At 58.1% G+C, this 22,186-nt stretch overlaps 7 protein-coding genes across 7 annotated transcripts; 2 read left to right on the top strand and 5 right to left on the bottom strand.

The window, feature by feature from the left end:
* Positions 1 to 1,467: 1,467 nt before the first annotated feature.
* Positions 1,468 to 2,933, bottom strand: P884DRAFT_266054 (uncharacterized protein; the record flags this gene model as incomplete). Its single annotated transcript, XM_069441992.1, has 3 exons — positions 1,468 to 2,031; positions 2,128 to 2,697; positions 2,742 to 2,933. 3 exons carry the CDS (start codon positions 2,931 to 2,933, stop codon positions 1,468 to 1,470), a joined length of 1,326 nt encoding a protein of 441 aa, XP_069301803.1.
* A 2,775-nt stretch (positions 2,934 to 5,708) lies between these two features.
* P884DRAFT_281828 (major facilitator superfamily domain-containing protein) lies at positions 5,709 to 7,790 on the top strand (the record flags this gene model as incomplete). The annotated part of the gene is made up of 3 exons (XM_069443567.1): positions 5,709 to 6,168; positions 6,239 to 6,435; positions 6,870 to 7,790. Exons 1-3 carry the CDS (start codon positions 5,736 to 5,738, stop codon positions 7,788 to 7,790), a joined length of 1,551 nt encoding a protein of 516 aa, XP_069301802.1. The 5' UTR covers positions 5,709 to 5,735.
* A 528-nt stretch (positions 7,791 to 8,318) lies between these two features.
* On the bottom strand, positions 8,319 to 9,018 carry P884DRAFT_253655 (uncharacterized protein). Its single transcript, XM_069440818.1, has one exon. The coding sequence runs from the start codon at positions 8,814 to 8,816 to the stop codon at positions 8,439 to 8,441; it is 378 nt and encodes a 125-aa protein (XP_069301801.1). The 5' UTR covers positions 8,817 to 9,018; the 3' UTR covers positions 8,319 to 8,438.
* A 40-nt stretch (positions 9,019 to 9,058) lies between these two features.
* Positions 9,059 to 12,817, bottom strand: P884DRAFT_274111 (uncharacterized protein; the record flags this gene model as incomplete). The annotated part of the gene is made up of 7 exons (XM_069442675.1): positions 9,059 to 10,373; positions 10,437 to 12,196; positions 12,296 to 12,361; positions 12,434 to 12,452; positions 12,541 to 12,599; positions 12,685 to 12,750; positions 12,815 to 12,817. The coding sequence occupies 7 exons, from the start codon at positions 12,815 to 12,817 to the stop codon at positions 9,059 to 9,061; spliced, it is 3,288 nt and encodes a 1,095-aa protein (XP_069301800.1).
* A 1,317-nt stretch (positions 12,818 to 14,134) lies between these two features.
* P884DRAFT_234510 (glycosyltransferase family 57 protein) lies at positions 14,135 to 16,190 on the bottom strand. Its single transcript, XM_069439913.1, has 3 exons — positions 16,042 to 16,190; positions 15,639 to 15,911; positions 14,135 to 15,575 (listed from the first exon to the last, which is right to left on the bottom strand). The coding sequence occupies exons 1-3, from the start codon at positions 16,116 to 16,118 to the stop codon at positions 14,414 to 14,416; spliced, it is 1,512 nt and encodes a 503-aa protein (XP_069301799.1). The 5' UTR covers positions 16,119 to 16,190; the 3' UTR covers positions 14,135 to 14,413.
* An 839-nt stretch (positions 16,191 to 17,029) lies between these two features.
* Positions 17,030 to 18,431, top strand: P884DRAFT_295908 (concanavalin A-like lectin/glucanase domain-containing protein; the record flags this gene model as incomplete). The annotated part of the gene is made up of 2 exons (XM_069444368.1): positions 17,030 to 17,127; positions 17,207 to 18,431. 2 exons carry the CDS (start codon positions 17,030 to 17,032, stop codon positions 18,429 to 18,431), a joined length of 1,323 nt encoding a protein of 440 aa, XP_069301798.1.
* A 719-nt stretch (positions 18,432 to 19,150) lies between these two features.
* P884DRAFT_190944 (metallopeptidase family M24-domain-containing protein) lies at positions 19,151 to 21,275 on the bottom strand (the record flags this gene model as incomplete). The annotated part of the gene is made up of 6 exons (XM_069437557.1): positions 19,151 to 19,379; positions 19,496 to 20,150; positions 20,303 to 20,474; positions 20,540 to 20,921; positions 20,968 to 21,094; positions 21,218 to 21,275. 6 exons carry the CDS (start codon positions 21,273 to 21,275, stop codon positions 19,151 to 19,153), a joined length of 1,623 nt encoding a protein of 540 aa, XP_069301797.1.
* Positions 21,276 to 22,186: the final 911 nt, after the last annotated feature.

Below are 22,186 nucleotides of genomic sequence, written 5' to 3'. Positions count from 1 at the left end.
CCTGGCAAGGTAATGTAGGCAGTAGGAGGTCGCTCACATTGCGCGTCTCCCTTTCTTGCTCTCCTTTATTTTTCTTTCTTTCTTTCTTTCTTTCTTTCTTTCTTACTTTTTTCTTTTTTACATTTTCCTTTTTCCGTTGACTTTTCCTGCTGATCTACACGTCTGTCGGCCGCTTTGTGCGCGACCGAGGAAAATTTCATCCGTACTACTTCGTATGTACATAACGTTACACTCGGCGCCGGCCCCACAGATCGGAGCCCAATCCGGAGGGAGGCCCGACTTCTCCGGTTTCGCAGACATTGTACAAATCGTTGCTTCCTACCGAGTAGGCTCTCGTACACGATTTGGAGAACTACTGCTTAGTAGTGCCTGGCAACACACGAAACACAGGGGGTGGCAATATACTCGAGCGCATACAGGTTCATAATATAATACAGTTAATAAAAGAAGAAGGGGAAAGAGAAGATTGGCTGCATGATCAGAGAGACAGAAAAAAAAAAGGGAGAAGAAAAAGGAGACGTCCCGACAGTCTGGTTTGCATCACCCGACAGACATACTGCATACCTACACGTAGGCACGCTACCGCGGCTCCTCGGCACCTGCGCGTCGTGCCGTGTTGAATGCATGCGCGACCGTGCGATCCGCTCAGCAACGCCCCCCCCCCCCCTTTTTCCTCCCGGGGGGCGGGCGAGCGGCGTCCCTTGAGGAAGGCTGAAAAGAGAGCACGCAATCGCCGCCACACGCCTCCGATCTGAACCGGACCGATCCCTGACGGAATCCGACCCGAACTGGAACTGGGGAAGGGTTGTGGGGAGTGGGAGACTGACTTCGCGCCTTGGCCTTCAAATTTTTTTTCCTTTTTTTTTTTTTTTTGGCTGGCATTATTCATTTTCTTCGCCTTTATCTGGAGTCCGTCCAGCCATGTGGGTTCCCAGTTAGTTCTATTTCATTAATGGGGAGCGATCGGGGCGGTCGACTCTGACCAACAGCGGGGTCTCGCGAAATCATCGAGGCAGTTTTTTCTATCGTTCGAGTGTGCGGCTGACATCGAATCCATCACTGAATGTGTTTATTAATCTTTTTTTTTCCTATCTCCGTTTCTTGGGTCGGTGGGGCATACAAGACTGTGCACTCATTCGATCGATCCTCTTGAGAAGCAGGAGTCGTGGGAAAGGTAAGGCCTGGATCGCGGAGGGCTAGGATCGCAGAGGGCTAGCTGGCGTTCAGAGAGACACAGAAGGGGTGGTCGTGTCCAAGCTGTCGGACACGGGATGAACGAGATGGTGGGTATTCCGAAACGAAACCGAGGAGAGCCAAAAGTTCCTCCAACGATCTACCTATGCATAGTATTGTAACGAGCCCCAAAGAGGGATCTGGAGGGGGGCCAGAAGAAGAGCGGCACTAGGCCATCGTCACTTGAGCAACCCGAGGGACTTATAAATCCTTTGCGACCGAGTGCGCGCGTGGCTAGATACCGCATAAGTTTTCCTTCTCCACCATTACGTCCCATCGTGCATGTCCCCCCTCATTCCACCCAGCCTCCCATACGCTAAGTAGTATAGCGCAACCGCGACATTCAGGGTGATAGAAGGTAAGGTGCCTCGGCCGTCCATCGTGATGCCCATGCGCATCCCTTTCCGCCCCGGACCCAGGCAGCTCCGCCGCTCCCCTATCCGAGGGACCCGGGCTCGGCTCAGCGCTCAGCTCTTGCGGCTCCAGTCCGTGCTGCTGCTGCTGCTGCTGCTCCGTCCCGGCGGGATGATGATGATGCCCGGCCCACCCCAAGCAGCCCATCATCGCCGCCCCCCTTCGGCCGGTAACTAAGACCGCCCGGGGGCCGTACCCGTGCTTCCGCACAGTCGCCGCCTCCATCAACCCCGCCAGCCGGTGGCCCCGCTCCGGACCCTCCAGGCGGGAGGTGACCTGCACCCACACGCGGCCGTCCGCGTCGATCTTGGTCCGCGGGGTGGGGTTCGCTGCTGCCGGTGCCCGTTCCCGTTCCCGTTCCCGTGCCCGTGCCCGTGCCCGTGCCTGTGCCGACCTCGGTCATGGAGCTGCCCGGAAACGTGCCGGCCGCTACAACTGAATGCTTGCAGTTGAGTCTGCACCAGGTTACACTCCGCTGACTGTACCGCAGATTACCCTGCTGCTCGTCCCGGGATAGGCGAGCGGCGGTGCTGATGGTGGAGGTGTTGGTTGCTGCGGCGGCGGCGGCGGCGGCGGCGGAGCGTCGACGGAGGCCGGTAGTTCAGCTGGTCCGGGAGCGTGGCGGGTCCCGTTGGCCTGAGGGTTACCCGGAAAGGGGCTATGCGGCGAGCAGGGGCTGTTCTGACCGGTAGTGTACGTCGTGGAGCTCCAGTCCGGCGGGCCGGCGGGGCAGAAGTGTGGTTGGAGGAGGGTGGTGGTGGTAGTGGTGGTGGTGCCGTATTTGCGACGGCGGGAGCGACGGATGAGGAAAAAGAGGGAGGCGAGGAGGGCCAGCAGGGCAACGGCGCCCCCTACAGCGATGCCGGCTATGGCGCTGGCCGAGAGAGAGTCGTCGTTGGCCCCCGGGACGCCGGTTGCTGAGGAGACGGCGCGAGTGAGCGTTCGGGTTGCGATGCTGGCCTTGCGTGTCATGAGGACGCGAAGGTCCGGGTTGCTAAACCCATCCGCGGGCGCGGTCTTGGTGGCGCCTCCGCCCACGGAGCCCTGGTTCTGCAGGCCCAGGTCCATGTTGTGGAGGCGTACAGGGTAGGGACATCGCAGCTGTCCATGGTGGGGAAGATGCCTCCAAGGACAATCATTTGGGCATTGTCAACGACGTTGCAGGTGAGAGAGTGGTTAGGATAGGAGCCGGTCTTCTTGTCGTCGGTTGGGTACATCTTGATCCATTCGAACGAGGGAATGGAGAGCGTGTAGACGTCGTTGAAGCCAGCTCTGTCAGGGGGCATGCTTGCACCGCTGTAGAAGATAGCTGCCGTTCCCACGTCAGCACCCCCTCTCCCCCCCTAGGGGTTAACTTACATGTTGTAACTCGACTGGTCTGCCGCCCAGGTCGCGCCAGCACAGAAACGCCCTCGCATCGGCGGGACTTCTCCCGTGGCGGGCTGGGTATAATACCATTTCGAGCTGAGTACGTCGTACAGGAAGACGGTATCTAGCGGCTGCCCGATCTAGGTCCCGTCGCCGTGGGGTTCCTGAACGCATCCCAGGTACACCAGCATCCCGCCATCCCCGGTCGGAATAAACACCATGGCGCCCTCGGCTCTGCCGATCGAGACCGGTCCCGGTTCCATGTGTTTGACTTGCAGGTTCCAAGCTTTTGGCTTTGCGCCAAGAAGTTCAACCAAGCAACCCTCCGGCAGCCTTAGTCGGTAGCAGAACCGTTGGACTGGGATGCCAAGAGCCTTTAGGTGGAAACGACGGTTCGGATTTGAAACAGGCGGGAAGAGCGCAAGGGTCGGTTTGCTTGGCCGAAAACCGAGAATGGAATGACCGCGTAGTGTAGGTACAGACAGTACATACGCTAGACTTTATACGGATTATTTTGTCCATACATTCCTTACTTTTCAGGTTGCAGGTTGCAGGGCCCACGGGAGAGAAATAGAGAGAAGAGAGAGAGAGAGAGAGAGAGAGAGAGAGAGAGAGAGAGAGTATATGCTCGACCGAGGCCTGTGCTCATATTAGCCAATTCGATAGAGCAACCAGCACCGATCTTGGACAACGCGGCGTGGCTTGTTAGATGTAGTGTAGTGTAGTGTAGTGTACGACGGTAAGGTAGTGTACGGAGGTACGAAGCGTAGAACATTTTAGATTTCTCTTGGCACCAGGTTGTGGCCCCACTCTAGGTTAGTGTAGTAAACCAAGGTAGGGCTGAACGGGTGGGTACCGATGTGCGCTTGGTTGCCTCTCGCCACTCGAGTCACGACTTGGCCATTGTTCGTACCTACCGTGCATGACAACCTTTCAGGCGACTCGAGAGCCCGCCTTCCCTTTGGGCCCCCACACCACTTCTATGTTCAAGTACGAAGTACTGTGTATACGACGTTACATACGTTGCTGCAACAAAACCTGGCGATCGGGCATAGGATTGACCGTTTAACGCCATATCCGCGCCGAGTTTTGCTCTGATCCTACTACGTCGTCACTGGCATGTGATCTGTACATTCTCTCCGCTCTCCTTTTCTGCTTTCCTCTGTCTCCTCTTCTCTTTCTTTCTCTTTCCTTAAGCGATTTTGCAGCCAAAATCCACGTCAAAAGACAAATTTTCATTTTGGCCATCGGCAACCACATACATTACAGGGGAGGCCCCGATTATACGGAATACCCTACTGCTCGCCTCTTCAGTTCGAGATCTGAAACCAAGGCAGCGCTGTCCGAGATCACGGCTTTCGGCGTTTTATGGTCTCAAACCCGCCGATGAACGACCCCATCGGCACCTTCGGCTCGCTTCTGGGAGAGAAATACTTGTAGTCTTATGCCAAGATGCCGGCACTCGGAGGCCACATCGTTCCGTGGGCCCACGGTGGGCCCTCGGTGCCGCACACGGAAGCGAACGCGTTCCCTCCCGATCCTACAACTACGGATGAGTTACTCGGTATGGTCTTCAATCCTTGTCGGCCTTTGTGCTAAGGCCGATATGACAAATACCGAACAAGAGCATCCAGCCGTGACAGCATCATACAGGGCCCCTCATTTTGAGAACCTCTTGAGCACGATGCAGAATGCCCGGATATGGGGTCATCGGCCACGACTATATGTGCGCCATCGAACCAAAAGTCAGAGGAAGCGTTCCAGAATCATGTCCGGGTGGAGTCGTGGGACTCCATAGCAGATAGGGAATTCGCAATCCCGTCACACCTGTAGTTCAGGGGCCGCCAGGACACGAGTGCAGAACGCTGCGGAATGCGTAGTGTTGCGTATTGTACGGAGTACACTAGTGTGCTGCATACCGAGGACTCGGCAGTGCAATGGATTCCACGGCCATGGCCCGGGAATAAACGTGGCACATCAGTGACGAACGAGGGGTGAACCACGCAAAGAGACCGTCAAACGCTGGCTTCGAAACGCCGCCGCCATACATCATACCTCGGCCCTAGCCGCCCACTGCTGTCCCCTTACGGTCTTTTTCTTGAACCAACGGGTACAGTACGTGCGCAATGCCAAACAGGCCCCAACGACCCCAATACTACTCTGCAGGTGCTGGGTGAGAGAGCATGGGAGTCGAGTGGGACCTGGTCCTTTCGGAGATATGGGGATATGAAAAGGGCCGCTCCTCTGCGGAACAGTTGAGTAATCGTGTAATACTGTGTATAGTTTCTGCGGAAAGGCTTGAAAACCGTGGGTACACGGGTCGTGTTGGCGGTGGTGGGTCCCCGTGTCAAGATCGGGAACGGGATTCGAGCAAGGCGATGTGCTACTTGAGATGATGGGTTCGACGGGTTCGCACTCGGACTTAAAACATCTCTGCCCCAGTCTTGGCCGTATATAGCGTTGAGGGACTTCTGGACGCCCCCTCGTCAGCGCGGCTGCCGATATCTGATCTACACAGCTAAGCCCGAGATCTTCTTGGAGCCCTGGAACCCACCCACACAACCCCCCCCCTTCTTTTTTCTTTTCCTTCTTCTGGGACCAACACTTCATGAATCATTGTATGGTGGATGGTATAGACCCCTCCCCCCACCACCGGTACTGTGGATAAGGAAGCAGCGCCAGGTCACGAACACACACACACACACTCTCTCTCGCGCGACATGGCCCAACCGCAGTCGTCCTCGTCGTCCATCACGGTCAAGGAAGCGGTCAACTCGGGCCCAGACGTCGAGGCCCAACAGGGCCGCAACAACCCGCCACACTGGTTCTTGGTCCTCCGCCCCGACGGCGTCACCGATGCCGTCCTGAACTACAGGTATCCCGGCGAGGGAACGGCCGAGTCGCCCTATGTCGTCGACTTTCTCCCCCAGGACGCGAGCAACCCGACGCAGTTCTCGCGGGGCAAGAAATGGGCCATCACCCTGCTCCAGGCCGTAGCCACGCTTGCCGTGACCTTCGTCAGCACGGCATACACGGGTGGCATCTCGGAGGTGGTCCGGTATTTCCGGGTGGCTAACATCGTGGCCATCCTGGGTGTCTCGCTGTTCGTGCTCGGCTTCGCCGTCGGGCCGTTGCTATGGGCACCCCTTAGTGGTACGTCGCCGTCTCGGGGAAGCAAAACGGGGGAGGGAAAGACGTTGATACTGACGGTTGGATTGGATAGAGTTCAAGGGGAGACAGATTGTCTTCTTCATCACGTATCTTGGTCTGGCCGCCTTCAGCGCTGGCGCGGCGGGTGCTCAGAACATCCAGACCCTCATCATCCTGCGCTTCTTCGCCGGCGCAGTTGGCTCGTCGCCCCTGACGAACTCGGGCGGGGTGATTGCCGACATGTTTAACGCCAGGGGTAAGCAAAGCAACGTCGTGACCGGCACAGGGTCTTAAGAATTACGGGATCGGTCGGTGTGCTGATACTCTGTTAATCCAGAGCGCGGTCTTGCCACGACTATCTTTGCCATGGCTCCCTTCCTGGGTCCCACCATCGGTCCCATCGCGGGCGGTTTCCTCGTAAGTTTTTTTTCCCCCTGTTTTCCTCCCCTATCATTCTCACTTGACCATGACAAACGCGTCTGGTTCAGAACATTTGCGTCGGGGAGGCTAACACGTTTCCAACCCCCTCCAAAAAAAAGGGCGAATCCGCGGGCTGGCGCTGGGTCGAAGGCCTCATGGCCACCTTCACGGGCCTCCTCTGGATCGTCTGCTCGCTCTGCGTGCCCGAGACGTACGCGCCGGTGCTCCTCCGCCGGCGGGCGGCCAAGCTGTCGCAGATGACGGGCAAGGTGTACCGGTCCAAGATGGAGCTGCACGTCACGACGCCGCGGTCGCAGCAGGTCAAGACGACGCTGATCCGGCCGTGGGTGCTCCTCTTCCGGGAGCCCATCGTCTTCCTGACGGCCATCTACATGGCCATCGTCTACGGCACCCTCTACCTCCTCTTCGCCGCGTTCCCCATCGTCTTCCAGATCAACCGCGGCTGGAGCCCCGGCATCGGCGGGCTGGCCTTCATCGGCGTCGCCGTCGGCATGCTGTTCGCCGTCGCCTACTCCATGATCGACAACAGGCGGTACGGCCGGGTGGCGGCGGCCAGCCCGGGCGGCATGGCCCCGCCCGAGGCCCGCCTCCCGCCCGCCATCGTCGGCTCCGTCCTGCTGCCCGTCGGGCTCTTCTGGTTCGCCTGGACCAACGGCCCCGGCGTGCACTGGGTGGTGCCCATCATCGCGTCCGCCTTCTTCGCCGCCGGGCTCGTCCTCGTCTTCCTCTCGCTGCTGTCCTACATGATCGACAGCTACACCGTCTTCGCCGCCTCCGTCCTGGCCGCCAACTCCGTCCTGCGCTCCCTCTTCGGCGCCGCCTTCCCCCTCTTCACCCCCTACATGTACGACGACCTGGGCATCCACTGGGCCAGCACCGTCCCCGCCTTCCTCGCCCTCGCCTGCATGCCCTTCCCCTTCCTCTTCTACCGCTACGGCGCCAGGATCCGCCGCAGCTGCAAGTACGCCGCCGAGGCCGCCGCCGTGCTGGAGAAGATGCTGAAGCAGGCCGCCCAGGGCCAACAACAACCACCACAGCAGCAGGGGGTACCTGCTGGTGCTGGTGGTGCTGCTGGTGGTGCTTCTCGTGCCGGATCAAGCGGGGATGGGAGGTTGGCGGTCCTCAGCGAGGACGAGGGGACCGTGGTTGGCGATGGAGATGAATCAAAAGAGAAGAAGAACTAGAACCGGACGAGGGAATTGCTCAACATAAAGGGGGTTAATACGGCTTCGCATGCATCTATAATTTTCTTTCTTTTTTTCTTCTTTTTCATCTCTCTTTTCTTCCCCCCCCCCTTCTCTCTCTGTTCCTTTCTTTTCGAGGGAGTTCACGAGATACCACGGGTTGGGTCTCATATGAGCATGAGCATGAGCATGAACATGGGCATGAGTTATCATAGAGGATAGAGAGATAGAGAGATAGACTTCGGGGCTGTGGTTATTGGATAACAAAAAAAAAAACGGGAGGTACAGCTCGCTTCTTAGCATATATAAATCAAAAGTCAAGGCCAAACAAACCTGTGCCTTCCAAGAAAAATAATGGTTGCTGAGTGAGGTGCAGCCAACCTGCCTGGACCCCTCCAATCGCCGCCCACAGGTATATCCCGCTCGTGCATTGCCAAGCCTGGTCGGTGCTCAACTGTTCCCGGAATGCGACCTCCCATACCAGCCCCAACCTTCGAGACCTCTTAACTGATTATACTGTGTAAGCCGCCCAACCATTCACAAGGTACGCAATCTCTGTATGTATACCACGTAGTTCACTGCTTCCTGTATGTACTCTACGCACCAGGCCCAAGACAACACTGGAGTGTATATACTTTGAATAAGATATCAACATGATTGAGACCCTAACCAAAAATCCTGTGTTCCTCTATATACCCCATACCTCCATGCGCCTTGAACTGGAAGGCCGGATGGTGGAAGTAGTAGTGAATGTTCACGAGACGCCAACCAGCAGTCGAGGGCTGTCAACAGACAACCCTCTTCACCGAAATACAGCAGTTGCGGAACAATGCAAATGCTCATCCCCGTGTATCGCACCATACCACATCTACCTTGGTAACAAGCGCCCCCGCAAGAAAGCCGAAAATGAAGAGGATCAAAAAAACAGACAATCAAGCCACCACAATCCAGGGGCTCCCAGGGGCTCCCTTCAATGCACCCACCAGCCACCCATAACAACAGCACCACGACACCATTACATGCCATAACTCTGAAGCATCTGCCCCCCCCAAAAAAGAAAAGAACCCAAAACAGCACACGCAACCTTTTTTGCACGCCCAGCCCTAACCCTGGCAAGACTATTCGGAACGGCACGGGGCTGTGTCGCGTCCTGGCGAACTGAGCCCAACACCAGCCTCAACGGAGAAAAAAAAAAAAAAAAAAAAAAAAAAAAAAAAAAAAAAAAAAAGAGAGAGAGAGAGAGAGAGAGAGAGAGAGATTTCGGCTTGTCACCTGCCTCCCGCACTCTGCTTTCCCCTCTTCCGCGTCACCATCATCTCCCCCGAGTCCGCATTGGCTGCCTCTTTCGCAGCAGCCTCCTTGGCAGCAGCCGCAGCCATCGCCGCCTCCTTCTTCTTCGTCGCCTTCCGCGGCCTCGCCGGCAGCGGTTCTACGCTGTGCAGGTGTCCAATCTCGTCCAGTGCCATCGTGTTCTGCCAATTCATGCAGCGGTAATATTTCGGCTTCGTCGTCTTCTCTGATGATGATGATGACGACGCCGCCGCCGCCGCCGCCGCCGCGGCTGCTTGCTCTGACTCGTCGGCCTGGTCTTGCAGGCGAGCGGCCGAAATGGTTGTCACACCGCGGGCGCGAGTGCTCATTCGCTTGGTGGTGGTGGTGGTGGTGGTGGTGATGGTGGCGTTAGCGGAAGACGCCGGGCCCGCGGCAGACTCGGCGTCATTTTGGGCGTTCTTTTCCTTCAACTGTTTCTCGGATTCGGCGAGGTATTTCTTGCGATTCTCCATGTTGGTCACGATCTTGTCGCGGTAGTTGACCAGTTCCTTGCGCAGCTTCAGCTCATTGAAACCCCGCGGGTCGAGCCAGGCGAGGAGGGCGTCGACGTCCTCTGGATCGGCATAGTAGCCCCACTGGAAGGCGTTGAACACGCTGGTGGTGCCCTCTTCCATCTTCTTGCGCTCCGGAACCGTCATGCCGAACTTGGCCTTGTACTCGTCCTGATACTCAGGCGCCATGTCGATGTATCCCTCGCGCTCGAGCTCGTCCGGGCCTTGCACCCAGATGCACCCGTTGGCATACCCAGCCCAGGCGGTCGAGCTATCGGGCAGGCCGCCGTAAGGCATGCCGTTGCGCTCGAACCAGTAGTACCTGTTCCAGAAGCGGTCCTTTCCGAGCACGCGCGTGCGCGGGCAGTCGGCCTCGCGCAGGTCATTGTCGATGACTGCAATCTCGCGCTCGCACTCGGCAATCTCGTCCTCCTTCTTCTGGATGTCCTTAAGCACCCGCTGAAACTGCTTCGACTGCTTCGGCATCTTGGCAGCCGCCTCGGCCTTCTCCTTCCGTTCCTGCTCCTTCTCCGCCTTGCGTTTGCGTTCTGCGGCGCGATCGTTTGCCCGGCGTAGTTTCCTCGTCGGGCCGTCCTCGTCCGTGTCCGGAACCTCATCCGATGTGTTGGCGGGGAGGTCCTCAACATCCGACATCTTGACGTCCCCATTGGTCTTGACTGGCTCCAGAGGCGGGCTCGGAGGCAGGTTGTCGGGTAGGAGAATCTTCCGCTGGTCGTTGAGAGCCTTGAGATCCTCGATCCTGGGATTGGGTTTTAGCAATCATCACACAGTTCCGCAGCGGGCGAGGAGAAAATGCACCCACAGTTGTTTCCTCTTCCTCTGCCACTCGATCTTCTCCTTTCTGTACGCCGTCATTGTCTCACTGCAATCCTCCATGTAACCGCGGACTGCCTTGGTTTCCGACGTGAGCATGCAGATGATCTGCAGCGCTTGGACGCGGTAGTTGACGTCCAGGACAGAGTATCTCTGGCGCACCGTTTCCTGGCTGGGCTCGATATCGGTCGGGACCAGCTGCTGGAGTAGCTCCTCGCAACTCGCGTGGAGCCGCTCATTCCTCGAGAGGTGGTGCAACAGGCCGACCATGATCATTTGCCAGCCGCCCTCTCTGAAATCGCGCTTCCTCAGGTGCTCAATCCAGTCGTAATCCCGGAGCAGCTCTTCCGCCCGATGCTTCGGTGCATTCTCGGCTTCTCGCAACTCCCTCTCCGCTGCTGCCGCCTCCGCCGCCAGCCTCTCCGCCTCCGCTCTGGCCACGCTTCTCCTAGTCGCGCGGCCCGAGGGTTGTGGTTCGGGTTCAGGCGTACGCGCGGCGTTCTCTTCTTGCTCTTCCTCTTCATCCTCCTCCTCCTCCTCCTCCTCCTGCTCCTCCTCCTCCTCGTCCTCCTCTTCCAACTCCGGCAACTGAATCTGCACTTTGCCGCCCTCCGCCTCGGAATCGACCAGGATCTTGAGCACAGCGCAATGAATCTCGTCGAAGAGCTGGACCGGCGTCTCGGCCGAGGCGACCAGCATGGTTTCCACAAAGTCGTCAAAGGTGAACGAGTCCAGCTTGAAGATCTCGCAATAGACATTCAGCGTGTCCCACGTCTCGAGCAGCGGTCCCACCGACTTCATGCGAATCTTGTCGCTCTGGGGCGACTTTGAATCGGGCTGGACTTCGACCGGCGTATCCCTGCACAGGTACTTCAGCTGCGGCCGGACAAGCTTCCGAGGCTCGACCTGCAAGTCCTCGATCGGATATTTCGGAGGCGGCGGCGGGGGCGTCGGTTCGCGTTGCCTGACGACGGGCGGAGGCACCTGGCCACGGAAGGACATTGGGAACTGGAAAGGGTTGCCGGGAAGCGGCAGGTGGACGAACGAGCCGGGCTCGTGGCCTCCAAACGTGCTATGTTTCCCCTTGATCGCATGCTGTTGTGCTTGGAAAGCCTGTTGCGCCTTGGACTTGTGGCTTTTCGGCGCGGGCTTCAGCTCGGGGAGTTTGAGGCCGGTGGGGCTGACGGGCGTGGGAGTCACCATGGTGGGGTCGAACTGCGATGCCTTCTTCTGGAGCTGCAGCTGCTTGCGCTCGAGGAGTTTGTTGTCGTAGCGCAGATGCGGCGGGATGCGCGTGTCGATGTGGTATTTCTCGGCCACGTCGTGCTTGACCAGCCACGGGGCGCCGTTCCATGCTTCCCTCGTTACCGTCTTCTTGATGAAGGAGCGCAGGACGGCCTTGGTGAATACCTTGCGGTCGCGGAAGATGTGCGAGTCGTCCACCACGGCCTCCTCGTCCGGTCGCTCGTCCAGGCTGACAAAGTAGCGCGAGAAGGGCGGGGTGAGGGTGCCGTCGGGGAGCACCTTGCTGCCGAACCGAGTCTTGTCCCTCACGACGCCCTGGAGCCTCTCGCCTCCCAAAATGTGCACGGTGACGGCCTCTCCGGGGTAATAGTCGTTCTTGAACTCATCGTAGAGTTGGTCGACTAGGGTATCGATGCGGGACACGGTCTGGAACTGAACGCGCCGAAGGATGGGCCCTTTGAGGGCTTCGGGGAACGCTTGATCTACCTCGGCGGCGCCGGCGAGCTAAAGGGAGAACCCTCCTTCGTCAGTGACTTGTCCGCCGGAAGCGGAGAGCTAGGGAGATCAGAAGAACAGCGAGGAAGCGGGGTAACGTGGGCCTACCTCACTCTCGAGAGCGTCGAAAAAAGTCAGACCGGAATGGCCGCTGATGGTACATATGAAGCGTTTCTAGAATGTGTGTAAGCCTCTTTCCCACTCCCATCAGCGAGCTGGCGCACTCGGAGGGGGGGGCCAACGTACCTGTTTGTAGAAATCCATTCTACCGAGTGGTGTAAGTAATTTCACCTTCTCCTCACAGCAGCCGATTCAAGGGGATATGTGAAGGAATGGGGGTTCCCAACACATACCTGTGCAAGTAGTCCTCATATGTGAGAAAGATCTCGCCGGTCTGGGGAATATGCCAGACCTATATATCCCAAGACAGGTGGTTAGAGTCCCAACGGCGATCAATTGGCCGCCAGCAGGGGCGGGGATATCATCCGGGTGCGCACCTCTTGGTCTTCATCTTCGATCTCGGGCACGGGCAGGAACTGCACCGGCTTGCGCTTGAAGAGAACCTGAGAGAAACATGGTGTCAGCGACATGGTGGGTCTCGGGAGTGGCGGGGAGGTCGCATCGTACCATCCTGGCGGTGGTCGTCCGTCGGGGTTATGCGGAGGGGAGAAACGGTTCCGGGACGAGCGAGAGAGCGAGAGAGAGAGAGAGAGAGAGAGAGAGAGAGTCCGGCGAGATGAGAATGAGGTCCAAGCGAGAGATCCCCCCGCCCCCAAAACTGCTGCAAGGCTGATATCTCAGCCTCGCAGATCGTATAAAGTCAAAACTGGGGGTTCTGCGTGAAGCGCTGGCGTGAAGCGCGGTGGTTGTGGGCTGGTTGGGACGCGTTGTGGTGTCCCGGGACCCGTGTTGTGGCAGGCCGTCGCGAACCGCGGCGGATTGGGTGGAGAGAGGGTCAGGGTTTTGGTGGCCAGCGGGTGCCCAGGAAGGTAGCTCGCGGCGAGCATGCAAGGCTGATGAGAAGAAACCGTGGGGGGGGCGTCAACGGGCTGGGACCCGCGTGTAAAAAGGCGGGTGCAGATGCGATCTCGTCGGTGTAAGTGACCCCGATTGCGGACCGAAGCGCGGTGGTGGACGGAGAGGGCTGCACGCCGGGGCAGTGATGTTGAGGGAAAAAAGAGAAGAGAAAGCGAGCGGTGCAGAAGTGGGAGGAAGGAAAAGTTCAACAAGGGGACGGGAGGGAACGGCAAATGGGGAAGGGAGCACGGGCTTGAGTGCAAGTCCAGCGTGCTGGCATCCGGGACCCGCACGACAGGGTACCGGGATGGCTCCAAGCCCCGAACCCAGAGAAGGGCCCCCTTCATCCACCCGACCACACCCTAGGCAACTTCTTCCTGCAGCCAACCCGCCCGACATGCACGCCTTACCCACGTTTTTGTACTCGTCCGACTCGCCTCGCCGAGGGCTATCAGACGAGAGTTGAAGCATGCGAATTGGGCCATCTTTCAATCATTTACGGGGGGGAGACCGCACGGGAAATTTTATTTTTCACGGGTAGGGGTTCGCACGCTCCGGCTCTCTTCGAGGTCGACGACAGCCCCACGCGTCTCAATGTCGAACTGCACCCGGATTCCGCTCTGGAATTTGGCCAGACCGGTCCGGCACGGTTTCCTCCTCCATTGACAGGCGCGGGATTGACAAACTGCGGATGACATGCTGCCTACGCGACGGGTGGGCCATTCCGCGCGTTCTGGATGCAGCGTGCAAGTCATTCAATTCAGGAACATGTATGAAACTATGTACGATACGGATACATTACGGATTACATTACATACATACCCTGATCGGGAGATTCCGTGTAGTTAGCTGCGGCTCAATTACGCACGCAGAGTGGTCCGCCTTGCACTTTCGAGCCATCCCAGATGGTGCATGCAGATTGGTCTGGTGCGCCAGTTTGATACATGGGTTTGACCTCTTTTCGAGAGATGCTGGTGACGGGCATTTCGCGCGCTGGAACTCGGCCCCTCTCCCCACGAGCGCGGAGTGGTTGGGTCTTTTGTTTGCATGAGACGCCACTTTCGGGAAGATGTGGGTTCGCCAAGACGAGGCTGAGCCGTTTGAGGTGCAGCTGACATCGCAGCCTTGCAGCATTTGATTTTCCTTTTTCTTGACATTTTCTCTTCTTGCTTTTGTCATTCGATCTCCCCCCCCCCTAAAAAAATAAAACTATGACGTGAAGTACACCACCATGAAACCCACCCAACTGCCGACCACCCCTATTGCCGAGTAGGAACTAGTGAACATCAGGGGCAGAAACTCGTAGCTTTTTCCGAACACGACCCCGTGCACCAGCGAGCAGTACACGATCAGGGGAATGCTGACCGTGATGTAGAGCGTGCTGAAACGGTCAAAGAGGAAAAACCTGGCGCGGCTGGACGCGGGTGCTAAACGGTCGAAGGCGACCAGGAAGAGGATAAGCCAGAACACGGTGTAGACTGTCTTGAGAGGGAACTCTGCCGGGGTGAAGAGCAGCGGGAACAGCGAGACATGGCCGGCAACTGCCAGCGGGCGGAATGCGCCCAGGTGCCGCCGGTCCTTGAGAGCAATGAGGCTGAAGGGGACGATGACGAGGAGGATCGCCTTCTCGTGGACGTGCCAACCGAAGAGGAAGGAAGCATAACCGCAGAGGGTGACGGCGCCGACGAAGTTATCCCACGACGGCGTCGACTGGGCAAAGAGCTTGAGCAGCGGGATCGCCTGGAAGAGGAGCGTCAGGGCGAAGCACGTCCGCGGCGTAATCTCCGGTAGGACGGCGAAGGACGTGTCCCCGACCAACCCGCGCGTGACGCTCTGCAGAGCCTCCTCTCTTACCGACAGGCCGAGCCGCGGCGCGAGGACGATCAGGACGCGGTCGACAAACGAGTACATGGCCCACACGTTCGGTGCCCAGTAAGCATGGCAGAGGCCGCGCGAGAACGGAAAGAGCCTGCTGACGATCTGGCGGATCTGCCCCCTGAGCGCGAACGGTCCGAAGGCCGCGCCGAAGATGGCAGCGATGCCGGCGCCCAACTTGACGCAGTTGAGGAACTGGATCCGGAATATGGACTTTGGCGAGAGGCAGTAGGCCCTCAGGAGGAAGACAAAGTAGGCCGGCGCCAGGTAGAGGTAAATGTGCTTCATGCACAACAGGGCAGCAAACACGAGGCCGCTCCAGAGCAGCGTTTCTTTCTTCCGGGCCAGGACCAGGGAGGCGATGAGGATACCGTACATGACGCCATTGTACTGGAAGTGGATGTGGTCGATGATGAAGAGGCCCGGCGAGAGCAGGATGGATATGGCAGCCGCCTGCGCTGCTCGTTTCGACGCACCGTGCGATGAGTCCACGAACCTGTCGACGGTTAGCCTAGGGGACCACGGCCCGAACATGCTCGCAACAGCCGGGGCCACCGACAGTTGTAGAGAATACACGAGGAGCAGCTCGGTGATGATGACAGTGAACCGCTGAAAGTAGACCGTTTGCCAGCTATCGTACTCGAGGTTGTACACCTTGAGCATGGCAGGGTCGGCCAGCTTGGCGGCCTGCGACATGATCCATTCGAAGTAGGCGAAGAAGGGCGGGTAGTCGAGGGTCCATTGCGACGATTTTTCGTAGTACCAGTCCCACAGGGGCAAGCTGTGTGTGATGGCGAGCCAGTTGCGGTGGACTTCGAAGTCGGTAGATTTGCTGTCGAGGCACAAAATGTCAGACCTCCGGGAAGGTTTTTTTTTTTTTCTTTTTTTTTTTTTTTGTTTGTTTTTTTTTGGGGGGGGGGGGGGAGGGAAGGAGTTGGGGCAGAGAGATAAGGAGCTCTTACTAGGCAGGGAAGAGCAGCACTTTGAGCGCCGCGGCCACGATCGCGCACTGCGCGAGGGAGGGATATATCTCGGTCATGGCGGCTTGCGGCCTGCCATGAACGGAGACACTGTTTGCTGGTCTCAGCGCCGCAGCAGCAGCATGAAGCTGTCCCTCCAATTGACAGCTTTCCGCGAAGTTTTAGCGGGGACACGCATGTGCTCAAAGTGGGGATTTCTGATCAAGAAGTTGGAGAAAGGTGGCCAAGAGATGGACACCAGCCACATGGAAACAGAACCTCATGCGCCGTAGCCCCAGCTCAGCCACTCACCCCACAGGCCTCGTGCGATGGAGGTGGGGAAAAACGTAGGCCACTGCGTCGGTCAACAGGTCCCCCGTTTCCGCTTCCGCCAAGCCAAAGGGGAGCTTCGCAGTTAAGTGGGTTTTGAGCACAGCTGTTCTCTTGGCCAAGGCTCAACCTTCAGAAAGCGGTGTCTCAAATAGTTACCGCGAGCCATAGGCTTTCCGCGGATTGAATCATCGCCTGGATGTAGGTGCAAAGAAAGCACATATACCACGTCGGCGTGTCCTTTACTTGTCTTTTTTTTTTGCCTCTTCTGCAACGTGCACTTCTCAATTGCTGAGCGACTGCCCCGTATTTCAGCGGTTTGTTTGTTGCTGAGTCCTTCAGGTTGAGGTTGTGTTATTTTTTTCTCCACATTTGGCCAAACCGCCGGCCCGGGGTTGTCGTTGAAGAGCTGCAAAGTGTCCTCAACCCCCGCGAGCGCATCGGAAGCGCCGTCCATTCTGCCGGAATCTAGAACCGGCAAGCCGATCTCCAAAACCTGATAAATAAATAATAGCTTCCCTGCAATTGTTCTTTCGTGGGCAACACTCTCTTTACAGCTGTTTCATCCTTCTGCCAACTCCGGATCCCTCTCTCCCCCCCTTTTCCCCCCCTTCCTCCCCTTCCTCCCCTTCTCCCCAAGCTTGCTCCCGCGTCTCCCACCATGCGCTTGCCGTCGAGCTACGCCGTGCTCGCGGCTGGCCTAGCCCAGGTGCAAGCCCAGTACCTGATCAGCGAGCTCAGCTTTGGCACCAACAAGAGGTAGCGTCCCCCATTCCATCCGCACAAGCTCGGCCTGTCTTGGTAGCACCCCGCTAAGTCGTCGGCGAAACAACAACAGGATAAGCGCCGAGGGTTCGCGATCGATACCGAACTTCTCCCTCCAGGGCCGACCCAACGTGCCCGAACTGCTCTCGGACAGAGTAATCCTCACTCCCGTGGCGCCGGGAAACCAGCGCGGCGCCGTCTGGGCCGACCGGCCGCTACCCGAGCAGAGCTGGATCGCAGACGTCGAGTTCCGCGCCAACGGCCCCGAACGTGCCGGGGGCAACCTGAACATCTGGCTGGTGAAGGACGGCGCGCACACGGTCGGGTCCGACAGCGTCTACTCTGCGGGGCGCTTCGAAGGGCTCGGGTTGTTGGTGGACCAGCACAGCGGATCCGGGGGGATGCTGCGCGGCTTCCTCAACGACGGCACGACCGACTACGCCCACCATCCCGACGTGGACAGCCTGGCCTTTGGCCAGTGCAAGTTCACGTACCGCAACCTGGGCCGTCCGACCCAGATCAAGCTGCGCCACACCGAGGAAAAGTTTGTCGTCGAGGTGGCCGGCCGGACCTGCTTCCAGAGCGACAAGATCCGCATCCCGAGCGGCTACAACTTTGGCATCACCGCCGCCTCGGCCGACAACCCGGACTCGTTCGAGGTCTTTAAGCTCGCGGTGCTCACAGAGCAGGCCCCCGGAAGCAGTAGAAGCAGCAGCAGCAGCAGCAGCAGCAGCAACAACAACAACAAGAACAACAACAATGTGAAGAGACCGCGCATGAACTTCGGCCGCAGCGGGCAGGTCTCGGTCGAGGACCCGTACGACGACGCGATCCCGGACCAGGACGCGGACGCGATCACGTCGTCCAAGGCGCAGTTCGCCGACCTGCACAACCGGCTGCAGTCGGTCAACCACCACCTGTCGACCATCTTCCGGTCGGTCGCGCAGAACGCGGGCGTCGACGAGCAGCGGCACGCCGAGCTGTCGGCCATGCTGGGCGAGCTCCGGGCGCAGCTGGCGCGGCTCGACAAGGTCGACGCGCTCGAGCAGTGGCTGCGCGACATCCAGGCCGAGATGCGCGGCATGCGCCAGGAGATGGCCGGCCGCCTGCGCGACTCGGAGCGCGCCATCAAGTACCACGTCGACGACAAGCACCAGACCCTCGCCGAGGACGTCAAGGGCCACGCCAAGAGCGGCCACACCCGCCTCATCCTGGTCGTCGTCGGCAGCCAGTTGCTGCTGGCGGGCGTCTACGCCTACTTCAAGAGGAAGAAGACGTCGCCCAAGAAATATCTGTAGACGGTCGGTCAGTTCATCTCGCGGAGTGTTGCCATCTTTGTTTTTTTTTTCTCATCATGACGGGATGCTCTGTATGTACCGATGGAGGAGAGAGGGGTTTTGGCGTTATTATTCCGTTTATCGTCTTGTTTGGTCTCTTATTTTCTCTCGCTTTTATGCTGGGCGTCCATTGCATATCTCGGTCCTCCGGAGGATTCTCACGGGAAATAAAAGCGGTAGCCTGTGATACCTGACCTTGTCCTTATGAGGCCCTGACTTGTATCCAACAGCATGAGCATGGAATCTGCCTCTCGATTTCCATCTCCGGATTCGTTCAGTTCGCGGGTTCTTGAAACTTTTGACACTACCATCGGATGAGGAATCGCCGGTCGATCAGACACTCAATTGAGAGAGAGTGAGAACTGGACTGCGGTTCCCCCTCCTCAGCGCGTAGTTCACTGATTTCTAGACACTTTCCTTTTTTTGCAGCCGTCAACCTCGATTCGGCCAGGGGACGGCAATGCGACAGTAATATCCTATATGATTCGTCGATTTCCATTTGCATAATACTTGTTCGTGCCCTTCTCTTCACCGAGTTGTTTTATTTCTTCCATCAACGTCCGGCCTGTCTCGCTGACACTTCAATGGGTGAAGCAAACATTGACAATCCACTTTCCACTCCCAAACAAAATATGTCCAAAAGAAAAAAAGAAAAAAATTCACGTCGTGCCATCCCTTCCTCACAAGTCACCCGCCTCGGAAGACGCCCCATGATTGATGATGTCCCAGATCTCCTTGCCCTTGGGCGCACAAGTCAGGTTCTCGTAGCCGTCCTTGGTCACGAGAATGTCGTCCTCGATGCGGACGCCGCCAACGTCCCAGTACTTGGCCAGCTCGTCCTTGTTGATCAATCTAGAATGGATCGAGTTGTTGAGAAAGAAGCCCTCGATGTACTCGCGGCAGAAGTAACTGTGAAAAAGGAAGGGAAGAAAAAAGACAATGGTCAGCAATCCTCAACTCTTTTTTTCTTGTTTCCCCCGTTATTTTTTTTTCCCCTCCCATGGAGAAATTTTTAAGACACTTACATGCCCGGCTCAATGGTCACGACCATGCCCTCCCTCAGCTTCTGCAGCGGCTTGCTCGTTGTCGGGGAGGGATCCGCCCTAGCCATCGTTACCATGCAAGCGTTGGCATGCTGCGAGACGAGGTCGCGCTTGGGAAACGCCCTCCGACCGATTCCCGGCACCGGTGCCGCCGTTGTCGTCGTCGTCTCGCTGCTCGCCGTCTTGGTCCTGTTCAGGGCCCGCGCCATCCTCTCCGCCGACACGCCGAGGAGCAGGCTCTCCCGGCCGGCGACGTCGTGCACCTCGAGGCCGACGTGGTGGCCGAGCCCGTGCGGGAAGAAGGCGGTGACGGTGCCCCAGCGGAGGGCCTCGGGGGCGTCGCGCAGGATGCCCACGTCGGCCAGCCCTCGCGCGGCGACCGCGCACGCGTGCACGTGCAGCTCGAAGAAGCGGACGCCGGGCCGGACGCGCGCGATGCACTCCTCCTGCATCCGCTCCACCAGCGAGTAGATGGCGGCCGCCTCGCGCGACCGGAAGAAGCCTCCGCCGCCGCCGCTCCCTTTCGGGGAAGAGGCGGGGGAGCGGGGGATGGGGATGGTGCGGGTGATGTCACTGGCGTAGCAGCGCCACTCGGCACCGGCGTCGAGGACGAGGAGCTGGCGGTCGCCGAAGGGTTCTGAAAGGAAGGGTCAGCTGCCCGCTTTTCTTCCCAGAGTGTCTTTTCTCTCTCTCTCTCTCTCTCTCTCTCTCTCTCTCTCTCTCTCTCTCTTCTACTACTCCTTCATCACGGGGAACAGGAGCAAGGGGAGAGAGATGCTTGTGACATACGGTTATTGTCTTCGTAATGCAGGGTACTGGCGTTGATGCCGGAGGCGGCAATCACAGGATAGGCTTGGGTTGGCGCGCCGTGAGAGATGCAGTATGCTTTGAAGATGGCCTCGATGTCGCGCTCGTTGGTGCAGCGCCTGAGGGCGGCCAGGACGGCTCTGTGGGCGCCGCTCTGAAGAGGCAGAGGAGGCGTTTAACAACAGCTCTTTGGATCGATGTAGTGGGGAGGATTCTTACCGAAACGGCATTCGCCCTACGGATCAGGGCGATCTCGTGGTCGGTCTTGACGACGCGGGCCTCGTCGATGGCGGGCTGGAGCTTTGTCGTGTCGATGACTACCGTCACCTTGGCGCGCCCGAGCTCGGGAACCAGAGACGGGTGCAGCGCGTAGATGGTGCACCCCGGGTGGAGCACGCGGGTCAGGGTCTGCTCGAGGTCGTCGATGTAGCGCACGTCGTCCAGGTCCGAGGCGGCCTTGCACTGCTCAATGGTGGGCGTCCTCCCAAACCAGAGTACCTTCCGGGGCTCGACGCGCGGGATCCAGAGGGTGAGGTGGTCGCATGCGATGTCGTAGGTCACGGCGCAGCCCGGAAAGTCGGCGCCGGTGATGTAGTAGAAGCTGGGGCGGTGTCAGGTGCTGAATTTGAAATGGGCGGAACACATACTGTCTGCGCTGGCGGAACCTGGGACCCATGTCCGAGTTCTCGTAGAACTGCTCCTCCTGACCGGGGATGTAGATGATGCCATTCGTCGCGCCGAGCTCGTTGGCCACCTTTCGAGCATGCGTCTTTGCTAGTACCGTGAGGTCAGCATCGCAATCGCAATGTCTGCTGCCCGTTGAGGGAGTCGAGAAACCGAGAGAGGCGGCGAACTCTTGCCCACCCACCCACTCGCTCGCTCAACTCCTTCACTCACCTGGAAACTTGCCCAGGTCCGCCTCAAGCCACGCCTTGTCTAGCCGGTTGCCCGGCATCCTGCGTGTGCTCCGTCTTCCATCCTGGCCGGGGGAGATGGAGATACTGGGCGGGGTTCTGCGCTCGACGGAGCTGTGGGACAGTCAGTCGCTCAGTCGGAAGCTGATGACAATCCGAATCGCCATTCAATCGCGTCCGCGACCGATGAGCGCAAATAGACAGAGCGCCGCCAAGTCGTCGCAGCATGTTCACAATCCTCGATATGAGAGCGGGCAACTCACAGCGCATCGAACTCTTCGACTTCAACCAGTTCGTATGTATCTTCATTTGATCCCCCCGTCATTTTCTTCTTCGGTCTTCGTGCTCTGGTTGTGGTTCGGGAATGGCCAGATCCGCCCCTCTGCGATGGCTAGAGTGGCCGGCTGATTTGATTGCCTTGGTGAAATTCGGCGAGAGTTCGGTATGTACGGATTACAGTCGTAAAATATATATACGGGCCGGCCCCCAACACACTACGGTGAAGCTCGCGTGACGAGTTCTCTTTTAAACGGCACACCACTCATACTCGATCGATATTAGTCAACACCTGCATGCAGATGGATGCACTTGCACATGCGTCAGGGTTGGAGTCCCCCCGCTATTCTTGCTCCGAGTGACTCCGCTTTAGGAGGCACCGCTTGCGAGCATATCACTCCATTTCTGCCATGCACGCTCGATTAAGAGAGCAAACTTGCCAAAAGAACAAATAAGGTGCTACACACACCTTGTGCTGCAGCATCTTCAACGTCTTCGGCCAACTCGGTGAATTTCGTCATCGAAGAGAAAGCGATCTCTCCAAGCGACCGATTCCGAAGATTTACCTTTTTTTTTCTTTCGCATATACAGTACCTGTGTCTTTATACACTTTTTTCTATACACAGCGCCATGTGCGTTGTTTTTTTTTTTTTTTTTTTAATTCCCTTTTCCTTTT

The sequence above is a fragment of the Thermothelomyces heterothallicus genome (assembly GCF_042370625.1).
Source record: "Thermothelomyces heterothallicus CBS 202.75 unplaced genomic scaffold P884_scaffold_1, whole genome shotgun sequence".
NCBI classification, from domain to species: domain Eukaryota; kingdom Fungi; phylum Ascomycota; class Sordariomycetes; order Sordariales; family Chaetomiaceae; genus Thermothelomyces; species Thermothelomyces heterothallicus.
This window is presented reverse-complemented; position numbering and strand designations above follow the sequence as displayed.

What these genes read in the sequence shown, in the direction of transcription:
- P884DRAFT_234510 (XM_069439913.1), bottom strand. Translation starts at nt 16,118, where the DNA reads ATGACCGAGATATATCCCTCCCTCGCGCAGTGCGCGATCGTGGCCGCG. An exon ending in GTGCTGCTCTTCCCTGCCTA is followed by an intron (nt 15,912 to 16,041) that starts GTAAGAGCTCCT and finishes GTGCCTCGACAG; the next exon opens with CAAATCTACCGACTTCGAAG. An exon ending in CTCGTGTATTCTCTACAACT is followed by an intron (nt 15,576 to 15,638) that starts GTCGGTGGCCCC and finishes AACCGTCGACAG; the next exon opens with GTTCGTGGACTCATCGCACG.
- P884DRAFT_253655 (XM_069440818.1), bottom strand. Translation starts at nt 8,816, where the DNA reads ATGGCATGTAATGGTGTCGTGGTGCTGTTGTTATGGGTGGCTGGTGGG.